The 21354-nt window shown below is 47.3% G+C and overlaps 1 protein-coding gene across 6 annotated transcripts in view; it reads left to right on the top strand.

The window, feature by feature from the left end:
* znf521 (zinc finger protein 521) overlaps positions 1-21354 on the top strand; it is a 140975-nt gene that overhangs the window by 54740 nt on the left and 64881 nt on the right. For 5 of the 6 annotated variants that reach the window (XM_080778641.1, XM_080778640.1, XM_080778639.1 and 2 more), the window contains 2 exons: positions 7149-10726; positions 11491-11575. In XM_080778641.1, coding sequence (XP_080634767.1) covers positions 7505-10726; positions 11491-11575 — 3307 coding nt within the window. In that variant the 5' untranslated portion in view covers positions 7149-7504. The remainder of the gene's footprint in view (positions 1-7148; positions 10727-11490; positions 11576-21354) is intronic. The other variant, XM_080778637.1, reaches the window with a different exon arrangement.

Genomic DNA, 21354 nt, shown 5'->3' with positions numbered 1-21354 from the left:
TGTTTAGATTTTAAGTGGCAGTGTCACATACATGGTACCGTACATAATACGGTGTTGTTCAAACACGCGGGTCCTGTTGGGGCATCAGAATAAGGAAATGCTTGGAGATGACACATGCGTTCGTCTCCCGGGAAAACCGTCTCGCTACTTTTCCCAGCAACTGTAAAGGAGGGAAAAAAAGAGAAAAGAACAGAAGCTCCCCTGTCTCTGAATACGAAGTGGGGGTCACGGTGTTACATCAGACAAGTTGTCAGCTTTTTGTTTATTCAATGAATCCCCACTCCCCTATGTGCCACAAACACACTCGCACAAAACACACATCACTTATGACAACCTCTGTCTACAGATCTCTCAGCTATATGTGGCACACATACAGTAGCAAGAATGTTGTGGCGTGTTCGTTTAACTCCGAGAGTGTAAAAAATAAATATCGGAGTGAGTTACATTATACCAGTGCTGAATCCACCCATTTGTCCATTTGAATCTAGAGTTCAATTAACTGTTAATTAAACGGACAGCTTTGATCCATCCATTTGTAACTCTGAACGTATACAAATGAACCCTTGCAGTTCCATTTGGTTCCATTTGTTTATGCTCGGAGTTAAGAGTTTTAATGCCGTGATTAAACAGTCGTGTTCCAGATCTCCCTGCCGTGTTTTCACTAACCTTTTGAAGAGCCACTGCGCCGACCGCCGAGTTGCTCGTCATGAAAATCCACTTTTAAAACGGTGTAATCGCTTGTCGTAGTGTTAAAAAATATTCACAAAGTGGCGATCACAACAACAGAGTGGAGAAGGAAGGCACGCGCTGCGCAGCACAGCCACCCATTGTAATGCATGGGTCTCAATTTCCCATAAATGAATGCTGAGGAGTTCAACGTGTAGCCTATACCTGTCCACTAGATTACAGTGGTTCCCGAACCTTTTAGCCCGTGACCCAAAACCAAAATGAGATATTCGCCCGGGGCCTAAACTAATGAAAATAGCAGATCTACAAATGTGTCGCTTCGCGCCGCGTTGTGAGCATGTAGATAAATATATATATATATATATATATATATATAAATATAATATTTGTTCTAATTTCTTAGATTTTCCTTTTATTTCATTAAATTACTGAAAAGAAATCATTGAATTTTGTTTTTACTAATTACAATTTGAAAACCAAATGTAGGAAACAAAAGCTATAAGGGGACCCCATAACAATGTGTCCCGCGACCCACAAAATGGGTCCCGACCCAGTGTTTGGGAACCAGTGCAGGTGAGAGGAGTCCTCCAGATAAGATAAGATAAGATAAAGGTCCTGGAGTGAGATTAGAGTTCTCTGCGGTGCTGTCAGATAGAGATAAGCCACCTTGAACTGCTTCCTGGACGAGGACAGGAAGTCACAGGTGCCAATAGTCACACAAACCATGTAAGCTTTTATGAGTGTGATTCATCAGGACCGGATGAAACCGGATGAAAGCGAACAATCACATACGCCTGTGTACAGGCCTAACATGCAATGACTTAGCAACAGCAAATGCATGCGACGCTGACAGTGGCACATTCTCACAGTTAGAAGACCATATTCCGGTCATTGAACATAATCCGGGTTTCGGTCCGTTTCATAATCCAGTTTCGCTATCGAACAAATTATGGCTCCCAACAATTATTACGCTGTCAATCCACTGTGTTCATTGAACTCTGAGAGAGTGTAGGAATGGAGCCGTTTCGCATTTACACGCTCTGAGTTGTCAAAGTTAAAACAGAGGATTTTACTGTGTAGGACAGGGGTCTTCAGCAGGGCGTCCAGGGCCTCTAGGGGGGGGTCCTCAGTTACCACAGGGGCTCACCAAATCTGTGTGAAAGGAACTTATTTATTTTATTTGAAATATTCGTAACCACTTGAACTGTAGCTTCCCTATTCTGAGGGGAACATTCGCTGAGAATAGCAGAACTTCAACGCTGTCTTAGTGCTATTTACAGGGAAGAAGTTTGGTGTTGAGGGGAAAAAAAGAGCAGACCAAGTACATGACCAAACCTACGCGTTTTGCTTAGGATACACTATTCCGCTTTTGTTTTGCAAGTGGTGCCATCGTGTTTGAGAAGTCTTTATTTCCTTTTCAGGAAAACCATAATGTGTAGTGAACTTGTTTTGAGGACGCTTTTCACGATGTACTGTAGGCCTAGATGAAATATTATGTTAAGTAAAAGTACCCCGTATAGAGTACTTTTACTAAAGAATGTCAAATTAGCATTTGGGCACTTTTAACTTGGTAATAAATAATGAATAGCTCCAGCACATTTCAAGTAAATACCATTTAATTAGTTGTATTTGTACTTGTTAACACATCATCCCTGTAAGACATTTTCTAAACACTGTACATCAATGTCAAATTAGCTGTGATAACCAAGAATAATTGCTATATTCTTTTGCCCCATATGCTACTTTAGCAGTAAGAATTGGTATCATGATATTATGAGTCGGGCATAAAAGTTACGGATTGAAGCTTTAAGGCGCCCTTATGTTAGGCTGTGTTAAAGTAATATTTTGTTTGTATTGTAGCCATATTGGCGTAGAACGGCAAAGAAAAAGAAACAATCATAAAAATAGGATTTCGCTCTCTTAAGAAGATATTTTATGAATCTCTCAAGTTCTCAATATGATATTCAGACATTCATTCAATGCTCAAGTCAAGAGCGTGTCAACATCAAGGCTCTTAAGAGTAATGCCTTTGTTTACAGAAAGAGCAATGGCACCCACAGCCTCACACCAAGGAGCTTTATTTGAACAAGAGTATTTACTTAGGGAGAGGGTGCTAAAAATGAACATGGAGGAGGTGGCACACACACACACACACACACACACACACACACACACACACACACAGAGTAGTTCAGTCTGGCTTTGGACGCATCAGAGATTCGCATGCGAAGGGGTGGTAAAGGAAGCATTTGATGGGGGGGGGTTAGGTTTCATAATTAAAAAATTACGACTTGCGTCTTATGGCGCTGTTGTAATCATTGTCACAATTAACCGCACACATATTTCAGGACAACGATTAATTCTTGAATTTTTGTATTCACACTACAGTATGTAGAATGGGTACATTTCAATGAAAGTCAATGCAAAAACTGCTACTTTGTGGACGAAACCATGAAAAGCGCTTGTTATAACATCAGGGTCCTCCATTTTCAAATCATCAGAACATTTTAAAGACGTACAAATACACGCTTCTATACTTCTACACGTCTAGCCAATGGCCGAATCGCTCTTCACGCCATTAGTAAATGTGACATTGCAGATGTCCAACACATTTCACGCTGTCCCCCTGCATGAGTGCCGCTAGTGAGAGGGTTTTGTTCCATATAGGAGACATTTAAAAGGGAGAGAGAGAGGGAGAGAAACTCCCAGAGAGGGACAGGCCCTAAGATGGAGGTCTTCCTCCCAGGACGTGACAGGCTGTTGGCTGGAGGAGGCTCAGGAAGGCCTTGGCAGACCAACAAAGACAGCCCTTCAGCTGCAGGGTGTAGTTTTTCAGGCCCCAGCATCCCCTTTGGCAGCAGCAACAGAGAGCGCTGGCGTGCACGGGCCCCCGGCCCGAGAGACGGGGAAGTAAGGCCCGTTCTTTTATTTACTCAGGGCTGCCGAAGGCCTGGGCATTTCTTGTCTGGGTGAAGAAGGAGGGAAAAAAACAAGCCTCTCTCTCTTCTATTCCTCTTGACGTCTCCTGAGGAAGCCTCGCGCTTTCATCTGCTGTTGTTCACTACACTTGTCTCGGCCATGTGTTTTCTGAATGCATGCCGCATGCGTGTGCGTGCGTCTGACTGTGTGTGTTTACATTTGTGCTTGTGACGCGGCGGCGTGTGTTTGTGTGTGTGACTGTGTGTGTGTGTGTGTGTGTGTGTGTGTGTGTGTGTGTGTGTGGTGTGTGTGTGTGTGTGAGTGTGTACTGTGTGTGTGTGTGTGTGTGTGTTTGTGTGTGTGACTGTGTGTGTGTGTACTGTGTGTGTGGTGCGCGCACTCTTCTGTGTGCATGCATATAATTGTCACAGAGTCCGGGAAGAAATCATCTGAATAAACCATCTGAATGCATCCAATCAGATGGCATACTGTAAACACATTCATGCTAGAGTTAGCAACCACCTGTTTTGCTCTCTGGTATTAAGCTTAAACCAGCATAGCTAATGCATAGTGGGGAGCAATGAATGCTATTAGAAGTTGAGTTGGTATAACTCACAGGACATTGGAGAGTGCTTGTGTCATTTAAATACTTTGCTCACGGAGCCAGTGACAGCCCAGCAATTTCGCCACCTATTTAGACCATTAAGATGCCTGCGTTTAACAACAATTGGGCACCGTGGAGCCAGTTAATTCAATTAAGCATCTGCCAGTTCATCTCAAGCAGTGGCACACACATACTGTACACTCTTACCATACCTCTATGTGACTCACGACTCCCGCTTGTGCCCGGCAGATGTGGCATTATGTACTGTATGTCTCGCTGTGCAGTAGAAGGCCGAAATAAAGAAAACAAATCAAGTGAGCGAAAACAAAAACTGAAATGAGCTTGTCTTGACAGCCCGGCGATGGCTTAGGGCAAAGGCGTCCTCATTTTTAGACGAGAAGAATTTCATCTAGCCCCTTTTATACAAGCCCATTTGTTTTGTTTGTTTTATGCTATTGTCTCCAAGCCAATATCTTTGACTGTAAGGCATTGGTTGGGGTCATTCTTCTCGCACTGTGCTCATTTTCTTCTTCTCCCATACCCTGGGAGGAGGCTGAGTGAGAGAGAGAGAGGGCAGATCCGCCCCCCTCTGTGGAGGAGGGCATACTACTGAGTCACCCATCCTCCCTCCAACCACAGAGAGAGAGAGAGAGAGAGAGAGACCTGGATGAGATGGATAGAACAAGTAAATCAGGCTCTGCTCCTTGAGTGAGATATAGGGTATGTGTGCGGAGCGGGCACCGTGCCAGGGGCAGGAGGTTTCCGGGAGGGCTGCGGTGCGGTGTGGAGGTGGTCTCTCAATATGCCGCTTTCAGCAGTTTGGAAGGGGCAGGGGAATGGCCTCCGACCCCATCTGTTTCCTGAAGATAGGCCCTGATGGGGCTAAGTGCTCAGAGAGGGCACGTTATCCTGACAAAGGGCAGATCTCCCAGCAAAAAACAACAGAAAGAGAGAGAGAGGGAGAGAGACTTGGATGTGTCAGCTGAAGGAGAACTCAGAGGCAGGATCCTGGAATGAGCTTTATGCTTTTCCTTTGTCCCTCCCATAAATCTCTGCAGTTTCCTCTTGTTTTTCCCGTTACAAGTTCTGGCCTTTTGACACTATTTGTTTCTTTATTTTTTTTCTCCGAAGAGGTTGGGATTACGTTGTTTTATTTAAGTAAGGAAGTTCACAGCACTTAGAATTCGCCAGCGAGGAAGAAATGGTCTGTAACCTTTTGAACTTGTGGAAAGTGGTGTTCTGTGTTTTCCATTCATATCACACTTTGGAACGACGTGCGTGGACAAAGAAGTGATTTGAATGGGGACACATTAAAGGGCTTGCAGTACGAATGGGGGTGTTAGTTATGTACTTGCATTTAGTTGTTAGTTGTCTGACGTTCCCTGGTCATTCTCTGCACCTGCTTGTCCTTGAGTGAATTAGTTAACTGTCTGTACCGTCCTCCTCCCTTATCCGTTTCCCCGTCAAGCCATCACCCCACACCCTCTGCATAGACACACACACACACACACACACAGACACTGGCCCCCGGCATTTTCATCCATCCAGTATTGGCTGCCTCACGGCTCAGCTCAGACCACGCTGACAAATATGATAATAATGCATATTCTATAATCTGATATCTATTGACTGATGTGCTGAAGGGCCCATGTTTCATAAATATCATATTTTTTTCGCAGCAGAGGGGGTTATCCTTAAGGCTATGCAAAGCCCACGTTTAAATTGCACATTTAATCTTCTCCGTTGGCCTTATGAACTGTTTGTCCACGTACTTTTCTTTTCCAGACCTTTTCTTAAAGCTACAGTCTGTAGGTTGTACAGTATATCTGTCCCGATAGAGAGAGGTAATTGCAACGATGTCCAAACTACAATAAAGATGGTGGTACATCTAGTTTACAATCCGGTGGGCTTCAAATCACTTTTGACATTGTCAAACAGTTGGCATCCTTTCTCGGTGGAATAGTAGGGGGACTATTGCCAACCACTGCAGACGTTCTAGTTATAATGTAATATAATATATTAACAATATTAACAAAACTCTACTACTAATATTTAAAATAAGTCCAGGAGTCTAGCTTTACGGTCATTTTAATGCCTCTTATTTTTCAATATAATACTGGGAATTTGGCTAGGATGATTGACACAGGGGTGAAAAATGGGTTACAAAATCGTGGGATAAAAAATATATTTAAAGAATATAATACTGGGAATTGTTGAAGAATAATAGGAACTCTGTTCTAATTTACCTCATGCTGGGTGTACGTCTTGAAGCACACTCATTGCCATGTGTCGGCTTTAAATGTCAAAGACATTGCATTTTGACTCTCAGTGGGCAAAGCCATTAGATGGCCACATACAAGGTTAATTATAGTGAAAGCATTTTCACTTTAGCTTTTCTTCTAATTGTACTTTGAGGTACATTTTATCCAGATAACATAAAAAAGCAGTATTGTTTCCATTAAGGAAAATATAGCTCTGTGTTTCAAACAAGTGTGAATTCATACACAGCTGCGTATTCATTATTATTGTGATTAATCACTTGAACCCCAGCATCCAAATTATGTGGGGGAGGCGTAGCCAAAAATAGAAGAACAACAAGCTCACAACGCGGCGCAACACAAAACATTGTGAGTGTTTGAGCTTTGAGATTTAGTGTACACAGAAAAAAAAGGTTAATTATTCAACAGAATAACAAATGAGCCCTTAACACCTTATCCCTGTCTATCTATCGTGCTGACTTCACTCCTCTCTTATCCAAGTTAACAATGTGTGTCAATGTGTGTTGCTTGCCAAACAGACTGTAACAGATTTCCAAGCTAACATTGTTAGCTTGGAAATCTCTGATGTTCAGTGAGCGACACCGTTGTGCAACAAAGCATAAATTAGCACTTGACACTCAACGGCTTCTCTCTCTCTTTGTCCTCTGCTTGTTCTACAGACGGTGCTGATATCGAGGATGACCCTTTGTGTTCGTGGCCTGCATCGTCTCCCTCCAGCAAGGACCAGACTTCTCCAGGACACTGTGAAGACTATGATTTCGGCGAGGACGAAGGGGGCCCCGGCCTACCGTACCCCTGCCAGTTCTGCGACAAGTCCTTCAGCCGCCTGAGCTTCCTCAAGCGCCACGAGCAGAGCCACGGCGACAAGCTGCCGTTCAGCTGCACCTTCTGCAGCCGCCTGTTCAAGCACAAGCGCAGCCGAGACCGCCACGTCAAGCTGCACACCGGCGACAAGAAGTACCACTGTGGCGAGTGTGACTCGGCCTTCTCCCGCAGCGACCACCTCAAGATCCACATGAAGACCCACGCCTCCAACAAGCCGCACAAGTGCCCCGTGTGCCGCCGGGGGTTCCTCTCCTCGAGCTCTCTCCACGGCCACATGCAGGTGCACGAGAGGGGCAAGGAGGGCGGGCCGGGCCTCTCCCGGACCGACGAGTGGAAGCTGAACAAAGAGACCCGCAAGTGCAGCCGCTGTGAGGAGGGCTTCGACGTCCCGGAGGAGCTGCAGAGGCACATCGCCGAGTGCCACCCAGAGTGCTCCCCGTCGGAGGACGGAGGCCTGGGCGCCGCCTTGCAGTGCATCTACTGCCACGAGCCCTTCAGCGACGAGGGCACCCTGCTGACCCACATCGACCAGGCGCACAGCCGCGACAGGAAGGGTCACACGTGCGCCATCTGCTCCGAGCACTTCCTGTCCGTGGAGGACCTCTACGCTCACATGGACGTCCACCAGCTCCCCGAATCCAGCAACCACAGCAACAGCCCCTCTCTGTTGACGGTGGGCTACACCTCCGTCTCCAGCACCACCCCGGACTCCAACCTCTCCGTCGACAGCTCCACAATGGTGGAGGCCGCCCCGCCGGTGCCCAAGGCGCGGGGCAGGAGAAAGAGGGCCGCCCAGCACGCGCCGGACACGGGAGGAGGAGGACGTTCCTCCAAGCAGCCGAAGATCTCCTACAGCTGCATCTACTGCAACAAGCAGGTGTTCTCCAGCCTGGCCGTGCTTCAGATCCACCTGCGGACCATGCACCTGGACAAGCCGGAGCAGGCTCACACCTGCCAGTTCTGCCTGGAGGTCCTGCCGTCCCTGTTCAACCTCAACGAGCACCTGAAGCAGGTGCACCACGGCGTCGAGGACCACGCCGTGCTCCTGGCCGGCATGCCCGACGCCCTGCTCCAGTGCAACTTCTGCCCCGAGGTGATGGGCGACCTCAACGGCCTGCAGGAGCACATCCGTTGCTCGCACGGCTTCCCGAGCCCCGTGGCCAAGGAGAGCAACGCCTTCTTCTGCCCGCAGTGCTTCATGGGCTTCCTGACGGAGACCACCCTGGAGGAGCACGTGCGTCAGATCCACTGCGACGGCGGCAGCCTGCGCTTCGACTCGCCGCTCGCCGCCATCACCCCCAAGGAGCCCATCGTGGAGGTGTACTCGTGCTCCTACTGCACCAACTCGCCCATCTTCAACAGCGTCCTGAAGCTCAACAAGCACATCAAGGAGAACCACAAGAACATACCGCTGGCGCTCAACTACATCAACAACGGGAAGAAGTCCCTGCGCACGCTCAGCCCCTCCTCGCCGATCTCCGTCGAACAGACTGCCTTATTTAAGCACGGCGGCTCGTCGTCCCGCGCCGCCAGCGAGTTCATCTGCAACCAATGTGGGGCCAAATACACCAGCCTGGACCTGTTCCAGACGCACCTAAAGACTCACCTGGACGGCCTGCAGCCCCAGCTCACCTGCCCGCAGTGCAACAAGGAGTTCCCCAACCAGGAGTCCCTGCTGAAGCACGTGACCGTGCACTTCACCATCACCTCCACGTACTACATCTGTGAGAGCTGCGACAAGCAGTTCACGTCGGTGGACGACCTGCAGAAGCACCTGATCGACATGCACACCTTTGTGTTCTTCCGCTGCACGCTGTGCCAGGAGGTGTTCGACTCCAAGGTGTCCACCCAGCTCCACCTGGCCGTCAAGCACAGCAACGAGAAGAAGGTGTTCCGCTGCACCTCGTGCAACTGGGACTTCAGGCACGAGACGGACCTGCAGCTGCACGTCAAACACAGCCACCTGGAGAACCAGGGCCGCGCGCACCGCTGCATCTTCTGCGGGGAGTCGTTCGGCACGGAGGTGGAGCTGCAGTGTCACATCACCACGCACAGCAAAAAGTACAACTGCCGTTTCTGCAGCAAGGCCTTCCACGCCATCGTCCTGCTGGAAAAGCACCTGAGGGAGAAGCACTGTGTGTTCGAGGGCAAGGCCCAGAACTGTGGCGCCAACGGCTCCACCGCGGGAGCCGGCGCGGACGGCCAGGCTAAGGAGGACGCCGAGCTGCAGGGCCTGCTGACCAACAGCCACGGTGCCGGGGGGGCGGCGGGCGCCGGGGACGTGGTGGAGTCCCACAACAACCACGACGGAAGCGGCGGAGACGAAGAGGTGGAGACGGCCGAGCCGATGTACAGCTGTGACATCTGCGGGGCTTCGTACACGATGGAGTCGCTCCTCACAAACCACCAGCTGAGGGACCACAACATTCGCCCCGGGGAGAGGGCCATGATGAAGAGGAAGGCGGACATGATGAAGGGCACCCACAAATGCAACGTCTGCGCTCGCACCTTCTTCTCCGAGCCCGGCCTCCGGGAGCACATGCAGACCCACCTGGGGCCCGTCAAGCACTACATGTGTCCCATCTGCGGCGAGCGCTTCCCCTCCCTGCTCACGCTGACCGAGCACAAGGTCACCCACAGCAAGAGCCTGGACACGGGCAGCTGCCGCATCTGCAAGATGCCCCTCCACAGCGAGGAGGACTTCCTGGAGCACTGCCAGATGCACCCCGACCTGCGGAACTCCCTGACGGGCTTCCGCTGCGTGGTGTGCATGCAGACCGTCACCTCCACGCTGGAGCTCAAGATCCACGGCACCTTCCACATGCAGAAGACGGGCACCATGTCCACGAACCACCCCATCGGCCGGAACACGATCATGCATCACCACAACCAGCAGCACCTGCAGGGTCAGAAGCTCTTCAAGTGCGCCTCCTGCCTGAAGGACTTCCGCTCCAAGCAGGACCTGGTCAAGCTGGACATCAACGGGCTGCCCTACGGCCTCTGTAGCTCCTGTGTGGCGGTCGCCGGCTCCAAGAGCTCCAGCCCGACGGTGAACGGAGGAAGACAACTGCAGCAGCATCAACAGCAACATCATCAACAACAGCAGCAGCAGCAGGGTGGATCCACCACCCCAGCAACCACCACATGGGTTCAGGGGGAGAGTCTCAGCCCCGGGGAGGGAAAAGGTGGAAAAGTGGCCTCCTCGGCATCCTCCTCCGCCTCCTCCACGTCCTCGACGACGGCTCCCAAGACACGATGCTCCAGCTGCAACGTCAAGTTCGAGACGGAGGCCGAGCTGCAGAACCACGTTCAGACGGTGCATCGGGAACAGACGGGGGACAGCAACGGCGGGCAGCACAGGACACCCCAGGTGTCCCCCATGCCCCGGGCCAGCCCCTCCAACACTGAAGAGGTAGTGAACCAAACCAAACAATTACAGTGTTGTGTTTATAACAGTATATTTGGGGGAAAAATAGCCTTGTCAACTTTGAAGAATGCAATGGGCTATATGCACACACGCCATTTTGGAAAGACCTTGGACAGGTTCCCCGCTTCCTTCACAGGTGTTACCGATGATACTAATGAAGGCTCTGTTCCATTCTAGTTTGAATTCAACTATTTGATTCAACTCTTGTTCCAGTTGGCTCACTGGAAACACTCTGTGAAGTGTTCTTGAGTGGGTTCCAAATATAATGGCCCTGTACAGTTGGGGTGTCTGACCAAGACCCGAAGGGGTCGAAACGTTGTATCTCTATATGAAATAATGTTTGGAGCTCAGGACCTGGCTGGTGTGCGAACTTCATCTCCTCTCACCTGTACAGTTGTAACTCTGAGAGTGTACAAATGGACCCCTAAGGTTCCATTTGTACACTATCAGAGTTATGGGGGTCCTTGAAATTAAAAAGTTTGAGAACCACTGCACACTAAATGGAACAGAACCTTAATTAGTATCATCGGTATAACACCTTGGGAAGTAGGGAAGTGGCCCGGAAGTAGGAAGAGTTCTTCTGTGTGCATAGAGCCCATTGAGATGCTATAGATTGATGACGGTGGATAGAATAGATCGTAGATCAGCAATACAATGTCAAAAGAAAAGAAAAGCAATGCAATATTGATAACACAAAAATTGTATGGTTTCTTGACGACATCTTGTTCCTTTTGTGGCTTTTTGTACAGAAGAAGACCTATCAGTGCATTAAATGTCAGATGGTGTTCTACAGTGAATGGGACATCCAGGTCCACGTGGCCAATCACATGCTGGGTAGGAGATCTTATATGTGTCATTCATTATGTTCTCTCTGTTTGCCTTTGTCATTGTCTCCACCTGGGGAGAGAGTATGTTTTGCACTCCGTCCGTGTGTGTGTGTGTGTGTGTTTGTGTCCGTCCGTGTGTTAGTGTGTGTGTTCGTCCGTCCGTCTGTTACCAGCTAATCTCCGGCACCGTTAACCCGGTCGGTGCCAAATGTGGTACGCACTCTCCCTGAATGCCAACGATGAACCTCTGCCCCAAATTTTCCAGGACAGCCTGTTATAGCGCCACCAGGAGGTCGACTTTTGAAAAACACATTTTGTTATATTACTCCTCCAGATTCTATCCAAAAATCCTGCAAATCGTAACACACTACCTCTATAGTCATAGTGTTCAAGACGGATCTGTCTGATATTTCATATTCCATCCGATTTCTTTGACATATTAAAAAAAAAAAAAAAATTCAAATCATGAACGCAGCGTGCAATTTATGTGAAATCTTTCACAGACTTTCCTACTAGGCTGAGGAATATATCCCACCCTTTTCACATTGGCCTGTAATAGCGCCACCTTTGACCAACAGGTGGATCTTTGCTAAACACATTTTTGGAACAAAATGCCTCAAATCATCCAACTGCCATCCAAGGCATAAGAACAAATGGCACCCTTTTCACATTGGCCTATTATAGCGCCACCAGGAGGCCACAACCTGACCTGCCCTGGTGGAGACCTGTGCCACCAAGGCACCTTATCTAGTTATGTTCTCTCTTTGTCTTATGTTATGTTCTCAGTTTGTCTTATATCTGTCATGTTCTCTCTTGGAGTCTTGCTGTCATCTTTCCATACAATTCAGCTCCTTGTAATATGTAAATGTACTCTTTTTTTTTTCTAGAACCAAAATATTTAAATAATGTCGCATGGTATTTAGTTTGTCTTTTATGTCTTGCCATTTAAATGTGAAGTGCAGTGCAGTGGTTCGTGGTAACGGGTGAATACACTGACTGCAGACACATTGTCACATAGATTTAGAAAGAAAATGTCCATAAAACATATGAAAAGGTCAGCTTTTGAACGCGTTCTAATGTTCTATCATCTGAGCATACGTTCAGAAGAGTCATGATGGTAATATCAGAATCAAATCATGTTTTCAGTAGAACATATTTGGCCCCTAAATTATGCAGACATTCAAGTATCTTGATCATCAGACAATGTTTGGATTGCCGATTGCAAAGTCAATGTCATGCATGATTGATCACTGTCTGTGATATTTGTGCATGTGAAGTGTGCATGCTCCGTGTTCATGTTTAGTAGAATCTCACCAGTCGAAAAACCTTTCAGGACTGGAACCAGTTTGACCAAGAGAATATTGAACACAGTTAATGTCGATTATGTCTAAATGCTTTTTCAGGAATTCATTCAGAATTCACAGAAATATACAGAGCATGTCCACTCATTGTTAAACACTGTTGAGTTTTTGCATACTCACAAATGCAAAGAAATTGCTGAAATGGGCCACATTCACAGGGACATATTTTAGCATTGAACATTTTTCCATTCTGACTATTAACATTATTTATCGAATAGCTGTCAACCTGTTATGTCTGGTCTGGTTCAAATCAGCCATATACTTTGTCAAGTAGACAAACGGGGGTTAGTCTAACAACAACCTCCCCGGTGTTGCAATGTTCTTCAGTTTGGGTTTTCATTAGTATGCAGGCAGAATAATTTGAAAAGAAAGAATACACAATTGGAAAAAACAGGCTTTCTCGCCTGGAGAAAGTAGGGGTCTGGATTCCTGTCTCACCTTCCGTTATTCATTCATTTATTCAGCTCGTTTGGCGGCTCTTTCATTACACTGCATTATCTGTTGTCTTCAGTGGGAGAGGGACTCATTGATCTGGAACCAAACCGCCTCTCTGTTTGGGACTCGCTTCTGGGCGCAGGTGAATTTAAACACGGTGGGCAATTCTATCAGGACCGGTAGGCAATTCTATCAGGAACACACTGTTTGTGCATAAACAATCAGAGGCATGTGATTTGTGATTTTGATGCCGCGGTGTAGTGTGTGCTAGGGGAAGGGAGGGATGTGGGTTGAGGAGTGTGTAGGTGTGTATTTTGTATTCATCTTTGCGATCTGCTCTCCCACTATTCTACTGGGGGTGCCTAATACAGTACCATGCCAGCATTAGTCCTTTCTCTCGCACAGGCAGGCACGGAGCACACTGGGAGGGTGGAAAACAAACCCCCCTACTGGTTATTTTATGTCTTTCAGCCACACAGGTTCACCGTTTCCCCGTAATGGTGAAATCCAGACAGCTTATCATAACAGTGAGGATTGGTGATTGGTTGCGTTATTCTCTGATGTCTTACTTTTTCTCCCCCCCGATATTCCATTGTTTTATATATTTCTTTTTAAAAACACAATCACGAGTCCTCCTCGGAAGGATTTCTGTCGCTTGTGTTGCACATGTGATCAGTAAAATATAGAAAATGAAAAGTAGATGATTTCATAAATGGAATATATATATCAATCATTTGGATCACATTACATAAAATAATATCACGTAATATATAGAGTATATTCATGCTGTACATATATTATGTATTTAGGCTAGATAAATACCAGAACATTAGCAATTCCGGGAAAAATTACAAGTGTCGTTGCTAAGTACAGTTTGATGATGATGTATTGACCCACGTGACGCCACAAGGGGCGGAATAATACAACTAAAACTTTTTGGGGTTGCTCTATAAATACAGTCGGGCATTTACCATAGTCTGTTATAGGCACAGTAATACACCCATAGAGGTCTACTGTACAGATATGAAAATAAAATACACAATTTCGGTCGACCCTACCGGTCTAATTCAATTTGTCTTCAGGTGATTTTATTCGTGTAGACTTAGCGTCGGTCCCACATCAGCAGCTTGGGGTTAAATTTCTAGACCGGCCTGTAATTACCGCAAAGCCAATTTGGGCCAAAAACACAGGGAAAAAAAGTGCTCATTTGGAGGAAAAAAGCTCTAAATACCTTCTCTCCTGGAAAAAAGGGACACTTTCTCCTTTTAATGGCCATCTGCACAGGAGAGGGGAAACGGGGGTGGGGCTGTGGGGTCATCTCCGCTCAGCTGTCAGCGTTATTAGCGTAGGTAATGGAGCAGACGCTGGATTCATAGGGGTGTTGTTTTGGTCCGTGCCTTGACTCTGTGGTGTCAGTTCACACTGATAACTCTATATATAGTGATGTGGCGTGACATAACCATAGCGCTAAGTGTATGGAACAACAAAAACCCGAGCCCGTCGTCTCACCCCAGACAGGTCCGTCTCAGCTGCCTTTTGTAATACAATAGTCTTCCCTAAGCCAAGTGCACTCAGGCTTCTCCCTCCCAACCCAACCCAACCCAACCCCACCCCACCACCACCACAGCCCCCTCCCTCCCTCCCCCGTCAGAGCAGACTGAAGGGTTTCTCGGCTCTGCCTCTCCTGTGCGACTGCCAGCACATTTTGATGCATGGATATATTATGCTCCGATGATGGCGGGTGGGTCCGCCGGTCCTGCATGGTTCTAGACGGAAAGTACAGCTCTGGTGCCCGGCTACTCGACATTTAGTGTGATAATGGAGGTAAATGGAAAGGGAGGGAGAGGCGGTTCGTTGGGTGCAGGAGGGTGTGTTGTAAGAGCGGTGCCGTAGCCAAGCCCTGCGAACGTACGGGGGCCCCCACGTGTCTTAAGATGGAGGCCGCAGCCTGCTAGGGCCCAGATGGATCAGTACACATTTGCTGTACAGCTGGTCGCTCTGTTTGGGGACCTGGTGTGATACTCCTATGGAGAAAAAAATGATATCGCCACCATCCAAGGAGCAATTTAATAGCAGGCCAGAAGACAGCTGGCCACTCTTTAGTTTAGAGTTTTTTTGGCATGGCACACTTACAGAATCGAGGGTGTCCGATTTTGCCCCAGAGACGCACAGATTTATACAGCTTTCAGCTGTTGTAGTCACTATCAAAGCCCTCATTTCAACCTTTCTTTGTTCCCAAACAATATAAAAAAGATTTAAGGTTTCAGCGTATTTTTGCACTAATCGTTGGTTTTGCTTCTGACATTACGGGGTAAATATTTAAAATTAAAGTGTACATACCCGGTGTATACTGTATATATATATAGTTTTTTATAAGTGTGCCTTTGAAGGTCTTTCATTGTCACAAAAGCCTGTTTGGTCTTAACGGCAGGGTGTCACACCACCCATCGCTTCACTTTGACCCCACAGTGAACTATGACATTTGGAGCCTCGCGGGGGGTACATTTGGCCCATTTATCGCACTGTTTCAAATGTCCCTATGTGGATTTTAGGAATCCTGACACGTTTTGAAGCATGGGGCTCTTGTCTCGGAGGGTTTTAAAGGTGAAAAGGGTTGTAGTATATATATATATATGCTCCTGTTTTTGGTATAAGTGGCAGCGTTCAGAAGAGCAATCATAAACAAACCCACCCCAGAACATTCCAGAAAGTGTGTTTTTTTTTGGGGTCACCTCTACAGTCTAGTTTTGGGCTCAGTGACAGCCATAGTGAGCCCCGAAGCCAAGTCAGGAGGAGCCTTCTCTACACAGAGAGGAGCCACTATGGTGGCCCGCTCGGCCCAGGCAGACAGAGGAGGGGGCACTGGAGGGGTGGAAGGGGCTTGGGAGGGTGGAGCGGGAAAGGCACATTTGCTGTACAGCTGGCCGCTCTGTGTGAAGCTAGGCACTGTGGGCCGTTATACCGAGCTGGAGAGAGAGAGAGGAGGGCGAGCAAGAGAGGCCTCTAGCCCTCCTCCAGTTTCTCCTCCCTGTTCTCTTTCTCTCTCTCTCCCTTTATCCTCCTAGCTTCCTCTCTCTCTCTCCCTCCATCTCTCACTCTCTCGTTTTCGTAATAACAAAGCTCCAGCCATGGCGACACACGCACACTGTGCTGGCTGTTGGTAATGCAAGCAGACCAGGAGGCACTCTCTCTCTGTAACAGCATTTTGCAGGCTCTAAGAGCCTTGTTTTGTTGCTTTCCAAGGGCCTCCCAAATTATCCTTGACACACATCCTCTTGTTCAGAGCCCCCTGGAGCGAGCTTGGTCAGTGTATGTTGATTACATGGGTCTCCGTCACTGTCTCTTACCCTGGTGGCAACACATTCACTACTCCATTAAGTGGCCTTTCTTCTCGTGGTGCAGAGACAGAATGTGGTATTTTGTTTTATGTCTTGTTTCCTTTCCCTCTAATCCTCTTTGATTAGCTGTGTTTGATGGTGCCGCTCTCGTCTGTCTCTGGGAGTCCTTCATAGCACACACATACACATGTAATCTGTTAACAAACATGGCCGATGCTCTCTCCACTTGACTCCTGTGGGGGTCTGGATCAGAGTCAGAACTCAATAGTCTTCTGAGGGGGAACAGGATCAATCTTATGAAATAATTAAGAGAACAGGCCGGACCAGCTTTAATGGAAACAAAGGAAGCCGTTTCTGTCATATTATACAGAGTGTGAGTTCTGCCTACTTTTTATTAATTGGTGATTAATAACGCCTCTCCCTTTCGTTAGCGCAGTCACCTCGCATGCAGCCAAGTGTGTTGCTGCTAATATGCAATTACGCGCACCTTGCCGCTCATTATATTATACTTCTACCTGACTAATGTGGCATCCATGAGGAGAATAAGGAAGCAGTGAGTGAGCTATCTTTAGGATTCTCACATTCACTTGTAAAGGTGCTACGTGCCCGAATGCCATATTCTTCTGGTTATAAATACCGTCCATGTAACTGGGAGACTGCATTAATCCATTTAGATCTGAGACCAGATTCTACAAATGTCTTCTAAATTCTAATTGTTTTCTGAAAAACCTACAGTATGTTTCTATATCAGTGGTTCTCAAACTATTTCAGGACTCCCAAAAATGATATGTAATTGGCCCGCCGACCCCCCATCTGAACATTATGTTGTTCCAGGGACCTCCCAGAAGCAAACATTGCTGTGAAGGAAAAGCTCAGGTGCGTTCCAGGTCTTAATAGATTAAAAGTTTTACAGCATTGCAGTGACTGCTTTCCTCCTCCTGGTGCTTTTTTTGTGTTGTTGTTATGTAGGTAATTGACATCACCATGGGGATGCTCTTGTTGCTAGGCCAGACAAGCTCAGTCTGATGTGGTCCTTATCTATTGATTTTCCTGACATTTCCCCACACCTCGCAGACTAGGCCAACATGTGAGAAAATATCTGATGTGCCGAGTTCATACGGCCCTATTTGTACAAGCTCTGAGAGAGAGAACACTTGCTGCCCATTCTTACTGCATTGCAATTGATAGGCTGATGTCACCATGGTGATGATTTGGGTTCTTTTTCATTGAACGGTCATTCTTGCCGTCCTCTCTTACAGTTAGCCGTTCAATTATATTATGTGCAAAATACTCTTAATGTACAAGACCCCCAAAACCGATGCGTTTTGTGTCCTAGTGTAAATGCGGTAAGAAACACTAGTGATGGTAGATACTGTAGATCAGGGGTGCCCAAAAGGTAGATCGTGATCTACCAGTAGATCACAAAGGTAGAACACATGACATGCCCCTAAAAATATATATAATTTAAATATAAAAATTTATTTTTGCACCTGCCACTTGAATTAAGGTGACTTGATTGATTGACATCAAAAAGTGCCTGTCAGCTCAAACCCACAATGCAAGTCTTTGTTTTCAAGTGTGTTGCGCAGATGTCAGTAGCATTATACAGTTATATATATTTTTAAAAACCCTACCAGTTCCATTTCCTCCCATCTATTCCTCAAGTGCGCCGCTAGGTACATTTAAAAATAAATCAGCAATGGGATAATACTGTTTTTTGGTGGGTAGATCTTGGTGAGCTCGTCATTTTGAAAGTAGACAAAAAAGTGTGGGCACCCCTGCTGTAGATGCTCGGGTAGGATTTCAGCATTGTTTGAAGGTCTGAGGAAGAGCTTCGGCTCGAATCGTTACCATTTGGGAAGTAATGATATTTCTGGGAGCAGAAAATGTTTTATTATTCTTGAACTATCACTGTTTTTGATCCGGTATACCCAGCCTATTCGGTTTTAGATCTGCGTGTCTTTTTGGCTGTTTTTCAGCCTCTTTTGCGACAGGATTTCAGCATCCTGCCACGAAAGACCACTCAGTCTGCGTTTGGTCGACCTGAATAGAGGTAGGCTTTTCCACGGCTCCTGGCTATGTTTTATTGATGGTACAGGAGGGATGTCTCTTTTAGAGTGTTAATGCCAACCCTTGTTCTGAAGTGCCCCATAAATAGTGGATGATCAGAATTAACCTCTGCATTACTCCACATCCCCGGAGGCAGGGAGGATGTCACAGAGGCCAGGGGGGAGCATGCGCAGTCGCGCTTCTCCCCCGGTCCGATGGGGTCGCTCCTCAGCAGTCGAGCCTGGGAGGGGGGTCTTGTGGGAGCCGTGCAAACAGACAGTTCTGCCTCACTAAAGGTCAGAGCTGCAACCCACACCTCTCAAATCCCAGGCTGGGCCTAGCGGGATCTGGGTTCCGTGCGTGCCTGGAGATGCCTGTGGTCGAGGGAGAATTACGCAGAGAGCAAAGTGGTGTAGTACTGCAGAGCTACATGGCTTTTAGAGGTTGTCACCACCAATAGTAATGTGACAGATAGCTTCATCCGATCGTGCTCGATGTAGCACTTCTAGGTTGGTTGTTTTGGCTGTAGTCTCTGAGTTATACTTTGCTGTGCACGGTTGTCGTGCACCGAAAATAGATCACATCTACAAGCTCACAATGTGTCACGATGCAACACTTGTAAATCTGCTATTTTCGCTGTAGATTGGTTATTTCTGAGTATAACTCAGGCTTTAGGTGTGATGCACCAAAGCAGAAGCTTTACCACCGACTACCACTTGCTCCGAGTGAGGTTCAGCTGCAGGATCTGGAAGTAGAGTTTGTCCACATGCGAGAGGTGGATGCCGGATGTCAAAGATTTTTAGAACAATCCAATGAAAAGTATTCTCATACAATCTACAAAAAAACAGGAAGAAGTTTGACCCTCTCTTTATGGGGCACAGTGGTGGCTTTCCAAAGTGCCATGTAACCAATGACTATTCTCATTGAACCTTGGGGTGTGTGTGAACGGCAGACAGGGGAAGAAGAGGAGAGAGAGAGAGAGAGGGGAGGGCGGGGATAGGAGGCGCGTTGAAAGGCCCCCCAGCGTCGAAGCCTTAATAATCATGTGAGCGGCGCTGGACTTCATTACCCTCCTGTTCGACAGGCGGAGTGCCAGCCTTGGATTGCTGGCTCGCTGTGGCAAGGTCAACGGCGGAGGAAAAACCAGTTACTGTGTTACTCCGGAGCCGGAGTGGAGTGGAGAGAGAGAGAGAGAGAGGGGCGGCCATCTGTCAGCTCGGGCCTGCCATACCCGCAGAGCAAATGGACACGGGCGGCCAGAGGAGAGGCCACAGACACCCATAGAGCTAAACCCACCGAGCATAACACTGAGGCATGGACACAGACCCAGCCAAAGAGATGGACCTTGGTACCGCTAAAGCACACACACACACACACACACACACACACACACACACACACACACACACACACACACACACACACACACACACACACACACACACACACACACACACACACACACACACACACACACACACAGTGGTGGAGGAGGAGGAGGATGCTAACTCTGAGATATTTGGCAGCAGGTTGTGCATGTTTATGCATGTTTGTTTTTTTAGTGTCAGTGCACTATTGGGCTCCCACTGTTATAAGTCCAGATGGCCAACCATTTGATAAAAAAAAAAACTTGATAAAAGTCTTGCTCGAGTTGCCAACAGTAAATGTTTTAATCATACAGCTCGTTTCATGAAGACAAATTTCTCGTGTACAGTACATGGCAAATTTATGAAAATGAGAATCTGCGCCTTTAAACGGGCATGGCCTACTGTACGTCTTCTGCCGAGACGCCGGTATTCTAAGGCCGTGGTTCCCAAACGTTTCAGCCCGATTTCTTCATGAAATTAGTGAATTTTGTTTTTGTAATGAATATTTCTTGCTTTTTTGGGGAATGTTTTTTGAAAGTGCTACCCAGTGTTTTGGGAACCAAGTGTTCTATGGGAACTTGACACACGTGCGGTATACAATAATCTGACATGTGCATGTGTCATGTCACAATGTGACACACACCTTTGATGTTTGGTGAACTCTCTGGCCCCACATTCTATATAGACGGTACAGCTTTAGTGTTTCACCTTGCTCTATGGCTGTACTGTACTGTACTGTGCATCAGCTCGGTGGAGAGGTCTGAGCAGCGCCCGACCCACTCTGTGAAGACCTTTACGATGCCCTCTGGCCACTAGCGGAGGAACCCTGTGGAATGTTCCAAAGCTCTCTCTAATAGGTTTCAGGTGCTGCGGGCCACCGGCCAGCCCCCCCGCCATCACCCCACTCTGTGTGTCTTGTGTGATAGCACTCCCTCCTGCTTCCCAGTCCAAGCACCGCCATTTATCCTCTAAAAAAAGCAGAGCGGGGCAGCAGAGCTGTTTGAAATGGACACCCGGCCGTCACTATAGTCAAAAACTGCAATATACAAGAAAAACACAAAAGACATTTTTTATTTTAAGGGCCACTTCACCCCTTTTGCAACCAGGTCTTATTTGAATGATGTTTAGGACGCAATAAACACTTTCCTGGGGTTTTTATGTGTGTATTTTTGTGATATTTTAGTCATGACGCCTTATTCATGACCAAAATTTGTCATGAAAATAAAGTCACACCTC

This window comes from Protomyctophum bolini (genome assembly GCF_963924005.1).
Source record: "Protomyctophum bolini genome assembly, chromosome: 12".
Classification (NCBI taxonomy): domain Eukaryota; kingdom Metazoa; phylum Chordata; class Actinopteri; order Myctophiformes; family Myctophidae; genus Protomyctophum; species Protomyctophum bolini.
The sequence above is the reverse complement of the archived record's forward strand: the minus strand, read 5'-3'. Positions and strand labels throughout refer to the sequence as shown.